General features: G+C 26.9%; 3 protein-coding genes across 3 annotated transcripts; 1 reads left to right on the top strand and 2 right to left on the bottom strand.

Annotated features, from left to right (window-relative positions):
- Positions 1-251: 251 nt before the first annotated feature.
- LOC113561006 (HEAT repeat-containing protein 1) lies at positions 252-6,220 on the bottom strand. The gene is made up of 2 exons (XM_026967172.1): positions 6,059-6,220; positions 252-5,393 (listed from the first exon to the last, which is right to left on the bottom strand). The coding sequence occupies exon 2, from the start codon at positions 5,266-5,268 to the stop codon at positions 304-306; it is 4,965 nt and encodes a 1,654-aa protein (XP_026822973.1). The 5' UTR covers positions 5,269-5,393; positions 6,059-6,220; the 3' UTR covers positions 252-303.
- Positions 6,221-6,604: 384 nt separating this feature from the next.
- Positions 6,605-9,659, top strand: LOC113550151 (NEDD8-conjugating enzyme Ubc12). Its single transcript, XM_026951833.1, has 4 exons — positions 6,605-6,880; positions 8,956-9,050; positions 9,117-9,323; positions 9,385-9,659. Exons 1-4 carry the CDS (start codon positions 6,778-6,780, stop codon positions 9,523-9,525), a joined length of 546 nt encoding a protein of 181 aa, XP_026807634.1. The 5' UTR covers positions 6,605-6,777; the 3' UTR covers positions 9,526-9,659.
- A 125-nt stretch (positions 9,660-9,784) lies between these two features.
- On the bottom strand, positions 9,785-18,768 carry LOC113550150 (importin-7). Its single transcript, XM_026951831.1, has 21 exons — positions 18,414-18,768; positions 17,459-17,540; positions 17,077-17,221; positions 16,693-17,005; positions 16,443-16,627; positions 16,206-16,379; positions 15,941-16,086; positions 15,714-15,877; positions 15,522-15,641; positions 15,263-15,451; positions 15,061-15,198; positions 14,532-14,724; positions 14,381-14,472; positions 13,854-13,985; positions 13,702-13,794; positions 13,409-13,632; positions 13,202-13,347; positions 11,896-11,955; positions 11,756-11,835; positions 11,382-11,688; positions 9,785-9,990 (listed from the first exon to the last, which is right to left on the bottom strand). Exons 1-21 carry the CDS (start codon positions 18,495-18,497, stop codon positions 9,908-9,910), a joined length of 3,150 nt encoding a protein of 1,049 aa, XP_026807632.1. The 5' UTR covers positions 18,498-18,768; the 3' UTR covers positions 9,785-9,907.
- Positions 18,769-18,905: the final 137 nt, after the last annotated feature.

The raw sequence follows: 18,905 nt of genomic DNA, 5'->3' as shown, positions 1-18,905 counted from the left end.
GTAAAGACAATTAATGTGGATGTGATGATGAAGCTAATGAATCAGACCCACGTCAGTCTTATTGTTAATTTTTTTTTGTATACTAGATTAAGAATAAGTTTTAATTTTATACAGGCTCGGATTAGACGCTTGTTAAAATATTTAGCTAAATTAACTGGGCCACTATAATTATCGTGTCTGGTAAGTTTCTGAGTCCAGTCCGGTCCTCATTTTATAACTTGTAAGGTAAATAAAGAACATTTCACATGATATATAAATAGTAGATACAGTGTATATTTCTTTAAAAAGTTGTTTTATAATGTTTTAACAAAAGTAACTTTCAATGGGCTCATTGACATATTTTTCCATTTGTTGAATAGCTTTTCGTGTTTTTTGTTCAATGTCTTCTTGTTCATCTTCCATCAGTTCAGCTAAAAATGGTATTGAGTCTGGAAGTAATGGTAAGAAATTTTCTCCCAATCTCTCTGCTACAGCTAATGTAGCATCAATACATATTGATCGGACTTCAGGCAAACGATGTCTAGCTTTAAGCATAATTTGACAATTTATATCCTTCCATAAAGTGTCATCTGTCACAGCAGCTATTAAATTTGATATACATGGTATTACATAATTCTGACATATGTTGTTGTAATCTTTTAAGTCTACTGCTTCCAAAATATCTACCAGTGGGCTCATGATTATTTCAAAACGATCTTTAGTTGTAAAGTTGATTGTATCATATTTGAAAACATTTGATAGTGTTGACACTATTGATTGAATAAGCAATGTTTTTTCAATATTATTGTTGGATTTACATTGAGTTAAAACTAAGTTAGCTGTTGGTATTAAATTTCCAGCAAATAAAAGATATAAACCTTTTAGCTCACTAGATAAAGTATTTAATAATTTAAAATAAATTAATACACGAATTTCATTGTTTGAACCATTTTTCCATTCATTTAATTTATGATAAAATGTACGGAATGTTGATTCAGAACATTTTAATGCCACTTCACTTATTGCAGATATAACTGAAGTTTCCACCATACCAGTTTTTATATTTTCAGATTCATGAGTAAAACAACAAAAATCTAGAGATTTTAACAGGAATGTTGTAAATTCTTCAGTCATGGAATTTTTAAAACTATTTTTTGCAATGTTCAATACATATTGGAATGCAGTGAATTTTAGGTTTCTTACAATTTCTACCAAAGTATTGCTTAATACTGGTTCTAAAATTCTTCCAGGTATTTCAGACAACTTTTCACCCAACTGTTGAAATTTAGTTCTTATTATGGATTTATAATTATCATTATCATCTGCTGAATTGTCATCACACGTAGCTGACAATAATGACAATTCATAGATTAAAGGCACCAAATATGGACTCAAAAAATTTTTTAGTTCTGATATTATTCTTAATAAACCAGTCAGTATACTTGGTAATAAAGCTCCATCAGCCATAACACTAATATCGTTCAATTTATGGAGAACAGATATCACTGTTGGTATTATTAATCCAAAACTTGAGATGGCTTTTGTTTTTAAATTAGAAACTAACTCTGCAATACATAGTACAAACGTTCCAAGCAATGGGCCAACAGATACATCTTGTACAGATTTTGTAACTTTCTGAAGAATTCCCTTGAATACATCTACGTTTTCATTAATATTTGAGCATTTGGTGACCAATGTAATGGAGATAAGAGCAGTTTGTTTAACATTTAAATCTTCTTTTGTATTAAAGCTAGATATATTAACTATTTCAGATAAAGGTTCGAGTAATTTTAATGTCTGATATTGGGTTAATGACTTGGATTCCAATAATCTTTTGTTTAGTAAATCCATAGTTCTGTGTTGTGTAGATTTAAGGTCAACAAATGTTAATATGTAATTTATAGCATCAACAAATATATCCAATGGAAGTAAAGCATTTACTTTGTCTAAAATGCTGTAATATTTGATAGGCATAAAATTTTTAGAACTACTATTACCTTGACGTTGTACAAACCATAAAGTATTTTTAATTATTTCTGTGAAACCTTCTTTTAATGTATCATGTGATATACAATACATAACTTTGGATACAAATGTATATGATGATAGTAGGTTGGTTATAAAAGATACCAAACAATATTTTAATTTATGCAATTTGTTAACAGAATAGTTTGAAATATCAATCAATGTTTCTTGATCAGATTCTCCTTTTTTAAGTTCTAAAAATTTACAGTAATTTAATATATTGTTACACATATCAAGTAAAACATTTATTGGACATTCAGCACAGATATCTAAACAAATAGTATTACTGGATACTTTATTTTTTGTATCAATTGTACCACATATGTATTCTTTATGTACAAGTACAATTAGTTCCCATAAATAACTGTTGGTATTTAAAGCTTGAACAAGGTATCTCAATAATGTTCCACGTCTATGTTCTGGTATATCCAAAATACTACGAGCAAATACCGATAATGCTTTTCTAGTAACAACTTGACCTTCTTTTAACAAAATAGGAATTATTGTATTAAGCACTTGACAAGTAATTTTAAATGTATACTCGTCATCTTGGCGCATAACGGAATTACCCATAAAAGTAAATATAGTCATTACATGCAAAATAATTTGATCTGGTACCATTTGAGCACAGTTTGATAATAGAATTAATGCATGATGTTGTGTTTGTTGATTTGGAGATAAACGCATAGTTGAGACAATTAATTCAAGGTTAAGATGTTCAGAAACTTTAGATTTTTCTGTTTCACTTTTAGTCATTGAACAGCAATTTAATATACAACTTAAACACAACTGTTTAGTGTACTCTAGTAAACTAGACTGATCTTCAAACTCTAAACATTTTTTTAGTATCTGAAATAAAACTGGAGTCAACCTAGTAACATTTTCTAAACTGTTTTTATTTTGAATTAATTCTAATAAAGCAATTCCATTTTTCCATAGTACACTGTTAGGTGAATCATCATACATTTTTTCAAGATGAGAAATGAACATTACACTGTCAAAGCTAACTTCATGAATAAAACTTTTAATAGAGTCTATAATATCATTATCTTCAACTTTTGCTTGTAAATCAAGTAGAGTTTTTATTAAGTTTAATTTCAAATCGTCAGACATTGTGTTAAACATTTCTGTTGTTAAGTTTTGAACAAAAATAGTCACTGGACATATCAATTTTCCAGAGCCAAAGTTTAATACAGGAGTTGTTTCCTTTAAATATTTTTCACATACAGGCCAAATACTAAGCCAATCTATGACATTCGGATGAAGCTTGTTGAGAGCAAATTTAAAAATATGTGATTCAGCTATGTCAATTTGTGTTTTTTGTAATAATTCAAGACCATGGGTCATTACGTTTTGACACACATTTGATGAATTGAGTGCTGATAAGACATCAAACATTTTTAGTCGCAATGCAGAAGATACGTCAAAATTGCATGCAGTTTTAAATAGATTTTCTAAAGTAGGTTTAGCATCAATGTTATCAGTTTGTAAAGCAATTATCAAAACAAGACGAATTTGATCGCCATCCATTAGAATATTTTGACGTTTACTAATGATATTTTTTATTAACCACATATAAGACAGAGAGTTTGAATCTTTATAGGTTTTATTTAATTTTTTGAGAAACATCATAGTTGTTTTTCTAACATTTTGTGCGTCAGAAGCCAAACAACATAATAATGTTGGGATTACAATGTTCCCAGGAGTTAATGATACTAAAAATGAAATATTTTTATTAATTAGTGAGTTAAGACTATTACAAAGTTGTGTAATTTTAATGTTTCCAATCCATAAACTTTCACAGTAAACTTGGATACGTTCTTCATCACTTGAGTACTGTTTATTGAATATACTATCTTTAATTTCCATTTTATTATCTTTTGGTTCTTCAATAACTACATCAACATCCATTTTATCATCATCATAAGATGTCACATCATCATCTATTAATGTACTTATTAATTTATTTTCTTCTATGGAAGGTAAATCTTGCAACAACTTGAATGAATCCTTCCAAGCATTTTTATATTTATTTTTAACACTCTTAGCTATTTCTAAATACCAGGGTTCATTATTAGAAAAGTCCATTATTAATTTTACTAATTCAACAGTATAGTCATCATCATTCAAATCAATTAAATTTATTAAATCAGAAGCAAATGAACAAATAGATTTTTCTTTTTTTGAAAGCAATATGCTATCTCGAACAGTTAATAAATAAAATATGCTTTTATCAGATTTTAAAAGTTTTTTAAAAGCATCAATTTGTAAATAGGAATGTTCAGCCATATATTTAATACAAGAATTAGGTACTTTGACATTTGGTGAATTTCTTGTTGATTTAAAAATAACACTCAATAACAAAGTACAGTTATAGTACAATTGTTCATGTTTAACAATTAAAATTTTTTTAACTAAGCTTGATCGCAATTTTTCTGTATATGTTATATACTTAGACATAACACCAATAACTATTAAAGAAGAAACAGTAAATGGTCTTGCATCAGATTCAAGTCCAGCAATTATTGATGGGAGAAATATTGTTATTAAGTTATTCTTTGAAATAGAAGACGATGTAAAAGCAGCAACTAAAAGTTTGGCATAAAAATTAGTCCAAACTGTAACTAATTCATCAACAACTTTATGTTCATCAATCACTTTAACAACAATAGAACAAATGAGTTTTAATAATCTTGTATCATTAATTGCTTCCATTATAAAACTTTGTTCATTAATTTGAACACCAGTTTTTCTAGATCTGGTTAACCACCACCAATTTTTTGCAACTTCAGGGTTATTCTTAAGAGGAATTACTTGTATTAATCTTGTAAATACTTGAGTTGAAACATATGGTAGAGCATAGCCAAGTAAAATATCTGTATTGTATTGTTCAATGTTAAATCGATGTACTAGCCATTCAAGAGCATATAATGCTGGTTTCGAATTAAAATATGGAGATAACAAGCATAAAAATTCCTCAATTAAAGAATCGATTTTTTGGTTTTCAGATAGATTCAAAATTGCTCTTTGCTTAGTTTGCCACGAATGGCTAAATAATGTTGATTTAAATTTGATAAATTTAGTATTGATACTACATAGCTCTTTAAAACCTTTCTGGCCAACTTCAAAAAATGCAGACAAATCATGATTTCCTATATCTTGTGGTTGAATAAGCAATGATGTTTTTTTGTGGCCCAAACTCAATATTGATGTTTGGGGAGCACTTAGTTTTTGTAATTGTTTTGCAAGAGATGTTGATGCCATGACTAATATTAATAATTGTCTTGTAATATGAGAATAATTCAAATACTTACACAATTAATTATTCATATAATTTGAATATAATGCTGGTACTAGAATAGTTGAATTACAAATAGATTAATAAATATCTGAAACAAAAATTAAGACTTAATATGAGTACAAACTTTTTTAAACAAATATACAAATAGGTAGATATAAAGTAAGGTAACCACAACTGTAAAATTAGCTACATTTTAAAAGTGTACATTTTATAGGCTAAGAAGTATACTTAAAATACCTTAACAAGATCATAATTATTATTAAATACAATATAATGTATTATATTAATTTTAATTTCTTCAGTTAAAATTACATAATACTAGCTTAGCTTGATTAAAAATTAAGTATGATATGATAACTTTGTTACCTAAATAGGTATTTGAAATGTAATTAAGCATAAAAAGATATGTAGATCTTAATATATATATACAGTGAGCTTATAATATAATTAGTCTTAATATTAGAATAATATACAAGATCAATATTTTAAATTTTAAAGAAGCTTATTTAAAAAAAAAATGTGGTTATAATATGAAATGATGAGAAATTTAAAATTGTTGTTTTTTTTTAGTATTACTATTACATTTTAATAATTCAATAAACCATACAAAATGTATACATCTTACATTTTAAAATATGATCTATTAGGTATAAGGCAGTACACTTAAGTTGTGGTTTTAGTTTCAATGGAATTAAAAAAATAAAACATTTTTGTAAAAAAAAGTACAATGGTTTATAAGGTATTTATACTTACACGTAAAATACGAATACAACAGTATCGTTTGCATTTAAAACTTAAAATGTTATATAGGTAAACTCAAAATATGCTAACCGAACACGGCATAGCAACCACGTGACTACTCACTATAGTCAGAAACTCAGAGGCATCATTAAATCCATCCATGATATTGTAGACGTCGGTGCTTATATGTTATCAATGTTAACTTATCATTATTTATAATGTTTTGGTTTTAGGTTTCCGATGAAAGATCGATTGTTAATGAGAACATTATCAGACATATTTGCGCTTACCAAGGATACCATCTGTATACTAGTTGTACCAAGAAAATACAATGCAAAATCAATTAAATAACTAAATAAAATTCAAAATATCATATTTAATTGATTATTTAAAAAAAGTCATAATTTAATATACAAATACGTGATTTTGATTCACTCTCCACTGTAATATATTAATATTTACAGTTATATTTCAAATCTACACGCAGATGGCGCTGAATTGTTCTTTTGTTGAACCAATGATAAGGCTCTTTATCATTTGGATATTCTAAATTCCTAACTTTCTTCAATACTTTTAGTAGTTATAGAAGACGTATAATATTCAACTAAATTTTATAGATTACCTAATTTTATTACAAATCGAAATTTTGAGTTTCATCCAAGCTACTCAAATCTGTATCTACGTATAAAAGACAATCGTCTAGTAATCCAATTAACGTAAATATCACAATTATGATTAAACTTTATTCTTTAAAGCAACATAAAAAAGACGGTGAAACTCCAAAGTCAGGGAATCAAAAGAAAGCATCTGCTGCTCATCTTAGAATAACAAAAGGTAAATGTATATTTGTTTAATAGTTAATTAATATATTTAAAGCTTTTTGAAGTATTATATTCCTAAAATAAATGTTTGACGTATTTTAATAGAATACCTCATTAATGGCTTTGTACAATTAAACCAGAAACATCTGATATATTCATATGTGTAATAACATTTTAAACATTTACTTTTGGCAAATAATATAATTATCTAACTTATATATATGATAATCACTAAGTATTACTGTTGTTTTAAAAATTAATATAAAATACTTTATCAAAAATATAACTGTTGTAACTCATATTTGATTTTTATACAATATAACGTATGATTGTTTTATGAAGTTAACAATTTGTTAGTTTTAATAGTTATAACTATGTATGTATTATATAAAAACACAATTATCTGATAATAATGCTAAAATAAATGTTGTCAGCTTAGTTCATTTTTTTTTATTAACTTGATCAAAATTGTATATTTTAAATATTTTAAACTTAAGAATGTTTAGCATCACTTTATTTTTTTATCTTTGCTCAATTATATTGAAAAGAATATTTAGGTTTGTTTTATGCATGTATGTAGAACCTAATATATCTTATCATCTTACGATATAGCGATAATGACCAAGCCTGTGAATTTAATGCACTTAAAAACTATTAAATATGTATGCATAAATCACTAAAAACTGACAAAATATGCTTATTTTAAACTTTTATTTTTATTTTTTATTAATTTTAGTTTAAATATAAGTAATATTACAAATTGGTATGCTTGCATGAGTATATGACTTATTGGGCTTGACTAGTCTTGATATTCATTGTGTACAAGATTTATAAACCTTTTTTAGGTATGCTTAAATAGAATATGTTTCTACTAAAAATTATGTATTTAATACCTTTAAAGTAGTTATTGTATTGTACAATCAACAATTTTTGTCATCCGTTATGTACCACTTGATATCAGAAAATTAATTTAATCTTGACTTTAAGAGTAGAAAAGTCAATAATACACATCTAATACCCGATAAAAAAATAGAATAGTACGAAAAAAAGCATTTATTCAAAAACACTGTTAGAACATGCATTTTTATGCCTTAACCCATGAAATATGCAAAATAAGATTTGGTAATTAAACTATGTATAAGTTAAAACAAATTTTGACCAAATCTATTTTATTATATGGTGTAGCAAAAAAAAACATGTAAATGCACTAAATTCACAGCCTTGATAATGACTTATTACTTATTTATACACATTTACTTCACTTATACTATCCATAATTAACATTTGAATATTGCATAGGACAGGAAATGTTGAAAAATCCATCATGTAATTTTTATTAAATAATATTGGATTTTTTTTATTCATTATTCTTCTCCAACTTTCATATTTAAAATTGTGTAATTGTATGTGGTAAGATTACAGTGCTCGATTTGGAGGGGGGGACGCAGGGGGATAGAGTACCCCAACTAATTTTCCAGAAACTTTAGCGTACCTCTATTTTTATTTTTAATGGGAACAAGGAATTATTCTGAATTTTTTACAAAATGCACGTGATAACATCATAATAATTTTTCTTACCACAGATTTAATAATTATTAAGATATTTATTATTATTATTATTATTTAACTAATTATCTTAAATCATTACTATAAATTGTGCCACAAAATATTTGTTCTAACTACTATCACGTCCTAAAATATACGTCATATGATAAATTATGGAACTGTTTAAATGAATTGTTTTGTATTTAGTTAGTTTTGAGATTTTTATTATATTAGTTATAATTAAAATATACAATAATATTAAGTTATTTTTTTTTAATTTGATTATTTATATTTTTCATAGATTTAAAGAGGTGTATAGGGAGGGGCTTAGTAATGCTTAACTAGTGATGAGGGCACTCTTTTTTTAAAAGTTAACAGAATCCCCCCTACTTTAATTTTGTCAAGTCGAGCACTGGGTAAAAACGGTATAAATTAAGTATACTTTTTTTGTGAAAAAATCCACTTATATAAACCTAATATATTAGATATTGGTTTCTACATGTTTTTTGAACAGTCTTTTAATAAATTATTTATTTGATACAGATTTAAATGAACTTACTTTACCGAAAACATGCACTACTGAATTTCCTGATCCGGATGATTTATTAAATTTCAAATTGACCATCTGCCCTGATGAAGTGGGTTTACAATATAAATATTAAATACATTTTAAGGTGTTTTTTAAATATTATTTTTGTTGCTAGGGATCATATAAAGGAGGAAAATTTAATTTTAGTTTCAAAGTTGGAGTTAACTATCCGCATGAACCGCCTAAAGTAAAATGTGAAACAACAGTTTACCATCCAAACATAGATCTAGATGGCAATGTGTGTTTGAACATATTACGCGAGGACTGGAAGCCAGTACTGACCATTAACAGTGTTATTTATGGCCTGCAGTATTTGTTTTTGGTAATTAAAAATTGTTTATGCGATATTATAAATATTGTTAGTATCATAATTTATATTTTAGGAACCTAATCCAGAAGATCCTCTGAATAAAGAAGCTGCAGATGTTTTGCAGAATAACAAAAGGTTGTTTGATATGAATGTTCAAAAAGCAATGAGAGGTGGAGTTATTGGCAATACATACTTTGAGAAGTGTTTAAAATAATGAAAAAGTGTGATCCTACTCAGACAATGTTGCAATTATGTTTATGCTAATAAGGATTGATCTTTTTCGTGCAAACTTTGTATGAAATAAAAAATGTAATTCTTATATTGTAATATTCATTTTTTGTCTCTTAATTTTGATTTTATTTTTTAAGTTGATAAAAATAATTTTAGAATTTAGTAATAATTTTTACACTAATATAAGTAACAAAACTGTTTTAGGCATAAGTTGGTAATAATATATTAATTTCAACACAATATTTAAAATTATGATAACAACATGTTGTTTAATTGGTTTAGATGATTTTGTATATAGTTTGAACATACAATAATAATAATGAATAGTAAAAGCAAATATTATTCGTCAAAATATAGTTGTCCAGTTACCGTCCAAAAGCAAAAGGTGAATTATTGCTGTTACTAAAACTAAACGTGGATGGAACAGTAGCTTGGTCAAATTTAAAACCTGAAACATAATAAAATTTTAATTAATTTCTGTATACTGATATAATTTATTGTATTATTACTTTTAACACGCCATGAGACACATCACTGTCTTTTAGACTGTGAGTTTATTATTTTACTAATAAGTCGTGGTGAGTAATTTACTTTAGTGCATTTTGTTACCTTTAATGTACATCATAACCTATTTTTTAAAACTATTTAGAACAGTCAATTATTATTTGTCGAAATTATAACTTCTTTTAAAGTCTGTAACCGGTCAAAAAGACCGTGTGCAACTATACTTAGTATCAATTTTATTACGTAATATTTTCGTTGTATAATTTTAAATGGAAAAATCAACAAAAACAATATATTCAATCATTTACCTCTTATTTCTAGGAAGATTGCGATATTTTCAGAATAATATCAAAACTGTATTATATTCAAACATATTCTTTCAATCAAATTATTTTTAATTTATTTTCACTTTAATCTTAGTATAATTTTTGTAAATCAATAATTACATTTATATGCAAAATGTTAAAAAACATGAGATGTAAGGATATGGTCAAAACACAGAGTGTAACCACACGTGTTACAAACAATGATGCGACTCATGGCAGATTAAGTAATAATCAATAAATTCTAAAATTCTTTAAGTTATTTTAATTTATACTGCAAAAATCAATAGACCTACAAGTGAGTATAAAAATAGTTCATGATGAATTGATAACGTTTAAAAATTGATGTAAATTAGCTAAATGTTTGCATATCATTTAATTAATTATAAAGAATATTCATCTTCATAAAAATGGTATAAAGAACTATGTCAACTTGATAATATTATTTTATTTTTTAATTTTAGTCCCAATTTACTTTTTACCTTCAGTAAAATATTTATTTATGTATTATTTAATACTTTTATATACCAGGTACATCAATATATTTTAAATTTCTAGAAATAAAATATATTTTTAAATTAATGTTTAGTATCTCAACATATTAAAGGTAAAGCTAATTATGAGCACTTTCAACTTGGAAATATTTTACATACTCATAATTAGCTTAAAATTAATACATTGAAAAATTCCTATGCTAAACATCACATAATTGGTTTTATTAAATACAAATTTGCTATATTAGACAAAGTAAAGCATGTACGACAAAGACAATATATATGGTATTTGTGGTGTTTTTAAATATTAATTGTATGAACTTTTAAATTTCTTAATACAAAGGTACCCGAGAACTAATGATGTATTATGATAATGTGACTAAAAGATCTTAGTTATTAAGTCCTTTGGTTCAAATTCCTGAGGTATATAATTTATTTACATCTAACATTAAAATTATGTAAATTATAAAAAATACCAGCAAACGAATATAAGATTAAGGATAAATTAAATGCTATACCTGCTAGTTTTTCTTTCTTTTTGTTTTCAACCTCAGCCCGACGCTGTTCCGCAACAACCATTAATTCATTAATAGACTTTTGTTGATCACTATTTAAATGATTAGTGAGTGCTAGGTACCAGGCTGGGTCATTTTGTTGGATGCTTAACAATACAGTTTTAAATAATATGTATACATCAATTGATTCATCAACATTATTATGGTCTGCATCCAATGGCGTTGTATATACTTCGAGCACTGTTTCTTCAGGTGGTTCGTATTCATCATCATCATCAGAATCACTGTCCTCATCAACATTTTCAGAATTCTACACATAATTTTTTTTTTAAAAAAACATTAAAAAAGTTGTTTTAACAAGTTAAAATTTAACATACATCTGTTATAAATAAAGGTTTTCTCTTGTTAGTTGCATAAGCTAAAGTTTCATCGACTTCATCTTCATCAGTAGCCAGTTCTAAAATTAAAAATTTGTTAACAATAATTTCATAAAAATTAGAAAACTTTTTTAACTTGCCATTTTCAGTATCTAATTCTTCTTCATCAGTAGTTTCATCATCGTGTTGATTGTCTCTATCTAAATATAATATTTTATATTTTAACATTTTTAAAGTATTTCTTCAGTGGGTTTGACACTTAATTTAATTTGTCTAATTGTATAAAATAAAATTATACAATACAATAATAAAAGCAATTTGTTTTAACAACAAATATCAACTTGAAAAGAAATTTGGCTTAAATGAATATTAGTTTATAATTTTATATCATGACTCTTCAAAATCATGGTTATTTTTAATATCTAATGTTAAAATAATAAATTGAACTGTTTTTTTAATAAAAGCCTAAATCAATCTGTATATGCAATAAGTAATAATTTTTAATGGGTAAGCATATGTGAGCACACTTCAAGTTTTGAATAATTTTTTTTTTTATTGTTTAATTTATTACTGATTAAGACATCACAACCACATACGTTGTTTTCCATCTTACAAACCTGGTTTTAACAATAGTACTATTTATTAGCAAGTTATACATATACAATACAGCGTTAATTAAGAATGCTTATAACTCACTTAAAAATTGAATAATTGTAAAAAACCAATATACAAACATAGATGATGATCTTACCATCAAGCTTCTTAATAGGTTGATTCACTCTTATTTTTAAACTAACGGATCTAAATATGAATGGCTTAGTGTAAATTTACTATGTTACGCACTTGCAAGACGGAGACAACTTATGTGGGTGTTAAATCTTAAGGTCTTATGGCTAATAATATTTTTAATTAACGTTCAATTGGCTATAAAGATTGAAAATAGAAGATAAACTAATTTGGGTATTTGATTGTAGCTGCATGAAACATCAAGAAATAAGTTTCATACCACACCCAGATATAAATATTTTAGAATAAACTTAACATGTTATGAACCTATCATAACTATTTTCCTCTACCAAAATAGTTTTTGAAACTTAAGATATAACCTATTCTTAAATTTTCTTCATAATCAATGATCTTCAGGTCAATGGACTTGATAACAGATTTAATCATAGAGAAAACCAATTTTTAAGTTTTCATTTAGTTTTGGTTAGTTATTACACCAAACAAATAATTCTTAATCCTAATACAAATAAATTTATTTAATCATTTTTTTATTTAGTCATCTGAAGCTGAATGTTTTATTGAGAATATAACTTTTGCAAGGAGTGAAAAAGTCTAGAAAATATCTAGGTATTAGTTAGGATTTTAAAGGATATTGAATAATTTTAAGGTTTTTTTAACTAGTTTAAAAAAATAAAATACTGTGTCAATGTTTATACATACTCGAGTATGCACGGTTAAGTCCATCAAATAGCATTAGCATTGAAGGCACAATTTGATTGGCATGTTCATTAACAGCAATAGGCCGATTTGGAGATAATGCCATTAAAGTGAGCAAACCCATAACACACAGCTTACGATCATGAATTCTAAACATATAAACAAAATTATAATACTTACTAAGACCAAACAATTTAGTTTTAAACTAACCCGAAGAAGCAATCTGTATCTTGTAACCACTGTCTGATAAAATGGACAGAAATAGATTCATTTGTAGACATGGACATTTGTAATTTATCAAGCGTTTCAAATAATAAATGTGGATTATAATAGATAGCAGCTACAATCACTTGAAGACACATTGCTCGTAATTCGGATGATTTAATTTCTCTGACTAGTCTCTGCAAAACTACTTCAACAATAGATGGTATACACTAAAAATACATTAAAAATAAATTAAGTTTGTTTAGCATGAAAAATATTTAAATTAAGTTATTAATTACATGATCAATTCGGCCTTTACATTGCAAAATTATAACCTCTAATAATTTCCCAGCATGACATTCAGCTTCTTCACCAGATTCTGATGATAAAACCTAAAATTATATATATTAAATTTTTAATATTAAAATAATTATGATAATATATTACTAACAATTTTACACATGTTAAATATAATTAACATTAAATTTTCATTTGCAATTAAATTTTCCATTCCAATAGTAACATAGTTGTGAAGACAAGGCATCATATCAACAAAATAATCAATTCCATCATTTTGGAAGACCTAAACAAACAATTAAATTAATGATTTTAAAGTTATACATTCTAAATGATTATAAATATATATTCTATATTCTAACAAATCTACAATATAATTCAAGTCTTAATTAAAATCAATATGATTAATATGTGAAACCAAACAAAATTTTAATTAGTCACAAAATTCAAAATCTTATAGTCTATTCAAGATAAGAAACATAGTCGGCGGCCAACTATTACGCATGGGTGTGGCTCAACAACACAGCAGGCATACAGATAGGTTAGGACAAACGAGTATATCCACGGGTGTTGTCCGTCATAAACTGGTCGTCACCGACTGTGTTTCTTATTTTGAATAGGCTATATACATATTTTAATTCTATACCTTAATAATATGTATAGAAATAATAAATAACTTACTCTATAAATTAATTCCAAAACATTCCACATGTTATTTGAAACTTCTAGGCTGGTTAAATCGCATACTAAATTTAAAGCTTCTTCATAGTATTCTTAAAGAAAAAAATTTAATTAACCAAATTATATTTGTAATTGTTGCATATTTATTTACCGATACCAGATTCTGGCGTATTAAAAATATGAACTATGACTTCCAATACAACTGGCTCAAGGGCTGCTATAGTTAGTGGTTGCTCATCATTCACACTTAATATAGTTTCTATACAACTTAAAATACTCATACCAGTAATTTCTTTTTTATCATTCATTTCATCAGACTGAAGAACTTGAAGGAAGGTTTTTGCCTAATAATAATAAAATAAATATTACATTTTGAACTTGATTATTATATCTTAACAACTTAAATTAAAGATAATAAAATATAAAAATTAAATGACAGATTTATTTATTGAAGCTTTACTTCAAAATCTATACATAGAGGTTGGTTTATTTAAAATTTCGAGTAATGTCCTAAGAAGTATTAAAAATAAAATATGTAAGTGTATTTAATATTTAAATAATTTCTAAACATTTTTTATCTAATCTAGTTCACAATAGTGATTTAAAATAAAGATTAACTTTTACTTTTATTTATACATATGAGGCAATACTAAAATATTAATAATAAATAAAATACAAACCAAATTCTGACAAATTTCATACATAATTGGTGCAAGTTTATCATAATAAGTTGCAATAACTTTTTGCACAACACTCGTAATATCATCATTCTCAGTTAGTTGCAGTACTTTCAAAAGTTCAAGTGTAATTTCTTTAATCTGTTGAAAAATTAACTGCATTAAATACCTTCTTAAAATAAAAATTATTTATAAATAGACATACTCTAGGCTCTAAAAGTTGTTCAACTTTATTTTCAGCAATCAACAATGCCTGAACTGCTAATCCAGCTTGAACTTTAACAGGAAGTTCTTTATCAGTTAATAAAGCATTACTACATAATGTTGCTAGATCTTTCCAAACATTATCATTATTAATTTTAATTTCACATATGTGTTGTATAAACCAAGAAGCCTAAATAAAAAAGAAAATAACATAAAAATTATCCAATATAATATAAGTATGTTACTATTGAAATACATACTCTAGCTCGTAAGTGTCCATGCGGACTTTGAAAGACTGGAAATACATGTTGATATAACATACTACATACTTGATCTTTATACATATCTTTTTTAAATATGACATCAGCTAGTGCTCCAAGCTATGTAACAATCACAATTAATACAAAAATTACATTTTATTTTAAACAGTTAAAAATAAAAATCGCATTTACCATATGAAGAGCACCATCTTTCTGAGATGGAGTAGCATCATTTGAAGTTATAACACCAACAATAAATTGAACTGCTTTGGGTAATATGTCTTTACGTTTTTTACATGCTGAATGTAACACTGTTTGACCAGCCATTACAGGAGATATTAAATCCTCAAAGATATCTATTATAAAATGATGTTTTAATATATCACAAGTTTAAATAATGTTAAAAATTAAAAATTTACCAAATTTCTGAGAAATGTATTCTTGTGGATCAGTTTCCCACAACTCTTGGTCAGCTGCTGAATGACACATGAGTGGAAATATCACATCTTGAATAATTGCAGCAATATGTGGTTTAATCATTTTCCAGGTATGCCCAATACTAACACTGATGATACAAAATAAAATAATGATAAATATACTTTTAATAAATTACCATGTAAATTTTGTTGATATTTTAATTATAAAAAAAATAATATTGTTATTTAGCTAATAGCTATCAATTACCATTGGTTCAAATAGTGCATACACATTTGCATGACTCTTGGAGGGATGTATACTTTGTTTCGGTATTGATCTAAGATTCTTAAAATTATTTCTATAAATCCAGCAGAAAAAGTTTTAACATAAAATACAGCAAATTGCTGATATTCTTGGGAAACACTGCCAGGACTTCCATACCTTAAATTAATAAATTTAGTATTAGGAAATGTTATTTTTAATATAACTATATTTTATATTTACCTCTCAAAAATTCTATACATAGTATGAAATGTCCATTTTTTAATTTTCCACCAAGGTAATTGATCTATCTCACTATGTTCTAAACGATTCACTTCTTCTGGAACTGGACTACATGCTATTATGCTTAACAATTCCATCCATTTGGTAAAAGTAGTTCTTTCCATTAGATCTGGACTTATAGTGAACTATAATATAAATTATATATTTAAGCAGAATAATATATTTGATTAGATAATAAGGTTATTCTTACTTGTATAAGTTTGAAATAACTTTTAATTACAGTTTTCTGCAATGCAACAGATTCAGCAGTAGAATTATTAACTAAATGAACCATGACATTGTATATAGATGGTAGCAATACTTTGACTGCAGCATGTATAGGAGATTTATCTGCCTTATGATATTCAAAAGCTTTTATTAAAGCTGAAAAACCAATTATACCAGCCATCCAATATGTTGAATTATCACTTTTTAAATAAACATTAATTTTTTCAACAACATTGGTCCAGCGTCCAGGAAAATCGTGTTTCAACATTGTTACCAAACAAACAGTTAGCTGTGTTCTAAAATTAATGCATACATTCATTATTATAAAATAAGTAAATTTAAATAAAAAGAAAGAATAATTACTCACCGTAATAATTCTGGTACTTGAACTATAACATCTAAAATGGTATCTCTTATTAATACTCGATCATGTTCATGAATTGAAAATCTATTTGGTTCGTCCTCACGAGTTGCCCAACTTTGGTACATTAAATTTTTCAGATATATAGCACCTTTAATTTATTAAATATGTTTATGCATGAATAGTCACATTTTTTTATATAGGGGTTAATAGTATTTTTGGTACATTATTTAATACTAGAATATTAAATTGTATGATACAATATATTATTAGGTAATATTTAAAGAGGAAATATTAATAAAGAAGACATGGTATCTAAAACTATATAAAATATCTAGCACCAACTTTAATACTGTTAACCCTAATTTACAAATGTCAGATTTTTTACCTGCTTGTCGTGTAGATATTTCCATTTCAGAAGAAACAACAATTTGTAGTAGAGATGGACCAAATCCAGCAATTTTGTGTATCTAAAAATAAATAAATCTAGTTAGGTAATTACATAATACTTTTACCTTAAATATACTTAGTTCAAGATAAATATTGAAATAATACAACCTATAAATATAAAATCAAGATAAAGAATTGAAAAGACTATAGTATGAAAATATTGTGGATATCAATTAACATAAATTTGATATCAACAGGTAGAATGGACTATATATTTTTAAATTGTTCTGATTGCAGTATCCGTTTAAAACAAATTCTTCTGTGTAATGCAAGGTATGCAGTCTATCATACAGAGTTCAAGGTATATTTAACATCAGATAGGTGCAATTATATCACATTGATGGGCAAGATATTTAAAACACATTACTTTATTTGTTCCTTTACGTTTTTTTTTATCAATTGTTCCAATCTAACGTTTAACAAATTGCTTGTTATAATTAAACGCCCTTGCAATAACGATGATGTAATTACACATGGTGGCAACAATACTACAGTTTATAATGAACAAATAAAATATCAGCATCGTTGTGCTTTGAAAAGGTTACAACGAAAAAAATTCCCCTCCGCTAAAGGTACGATACACGATGCGAAAAACGTGGCTGACAGCGGGACGTAATTCCGGTAAAGGGTTTTGGCGGGCGATTCTGCTGACAAACATTTCTAACAACCCTGATGTAGACGTATGTACGTTTATCCCTTAATCGGCCTAATAAACCGAAAAAGAAAATATTAACGATATAAAAATAATACGTCACCAATCACCCAATGAAATACTCATGTCATAATTAGTGCGATAATTCACATAACCTTCAACGGTGTGCATGACGCATGTGGGTAGACTATTATTATTATTATGGGTGCTCGGGCCGGGTGCAGACAAAAAGCATGCTTACTTGCTGAAGCTGTTCCTCTGCCTCGCCTCTATGCGGCTGGTAGAGCGTGGCGTTCAGCAAGGCAGTGAGCTTCTCCATGTCCATTATGACAGTGGCGGTGGAACTGCAGCTTTGAGCAACGGCGCGGAGTCGTTTCCGAGTTCCGACTGACCGAGGACGTTGTTAAGATGCGCACACGTAGCAAACTAAATCGGTATTCGGCTATCGGTAAAAGTATGCGCGCGCGGAACGTGAGTTAGGGCCTCTACGGTAGCGATGTGACTCGAGGGCCAAGGCGGCGACGAATCAGTTCGAACAAATCACGTGATGACAAAAATCGCATTCCATTTTCTTGATCAACCCGACAACCGCCATAATGGAAATCGTTTTTGTTTAGTTTTTTATCAACAGTGCTTCCCAAAAACTGAAGAAAAGAGTAAGAGAATCGACCACAGAAGTAATCAAGGGATCTTATGTGCACGTTTTATGGTTACACTGTACGAAGGTGATCTC

Source organism: Rhopalosiphum maidis, chromosome 4, assembly GCF_003676215.2.
Source record: "Rhopalosiphum maidis isolate BTI-1 chromosome 4, ASM367621v3, whole genome shotgun sequence".
Classification (NCBI taxonomy): domain Eukaryota; kingdom Metazoa; phylum Arthropoda; class Insecta; order Hemiptera; family Aphididae; genus Rhopalosiphum; species Rhopalosiphum maidis.
Note: the sequence above shows the minus strand (reverse complement) of the source record. Positions and strands in the feature narration are given on the sequence as shown.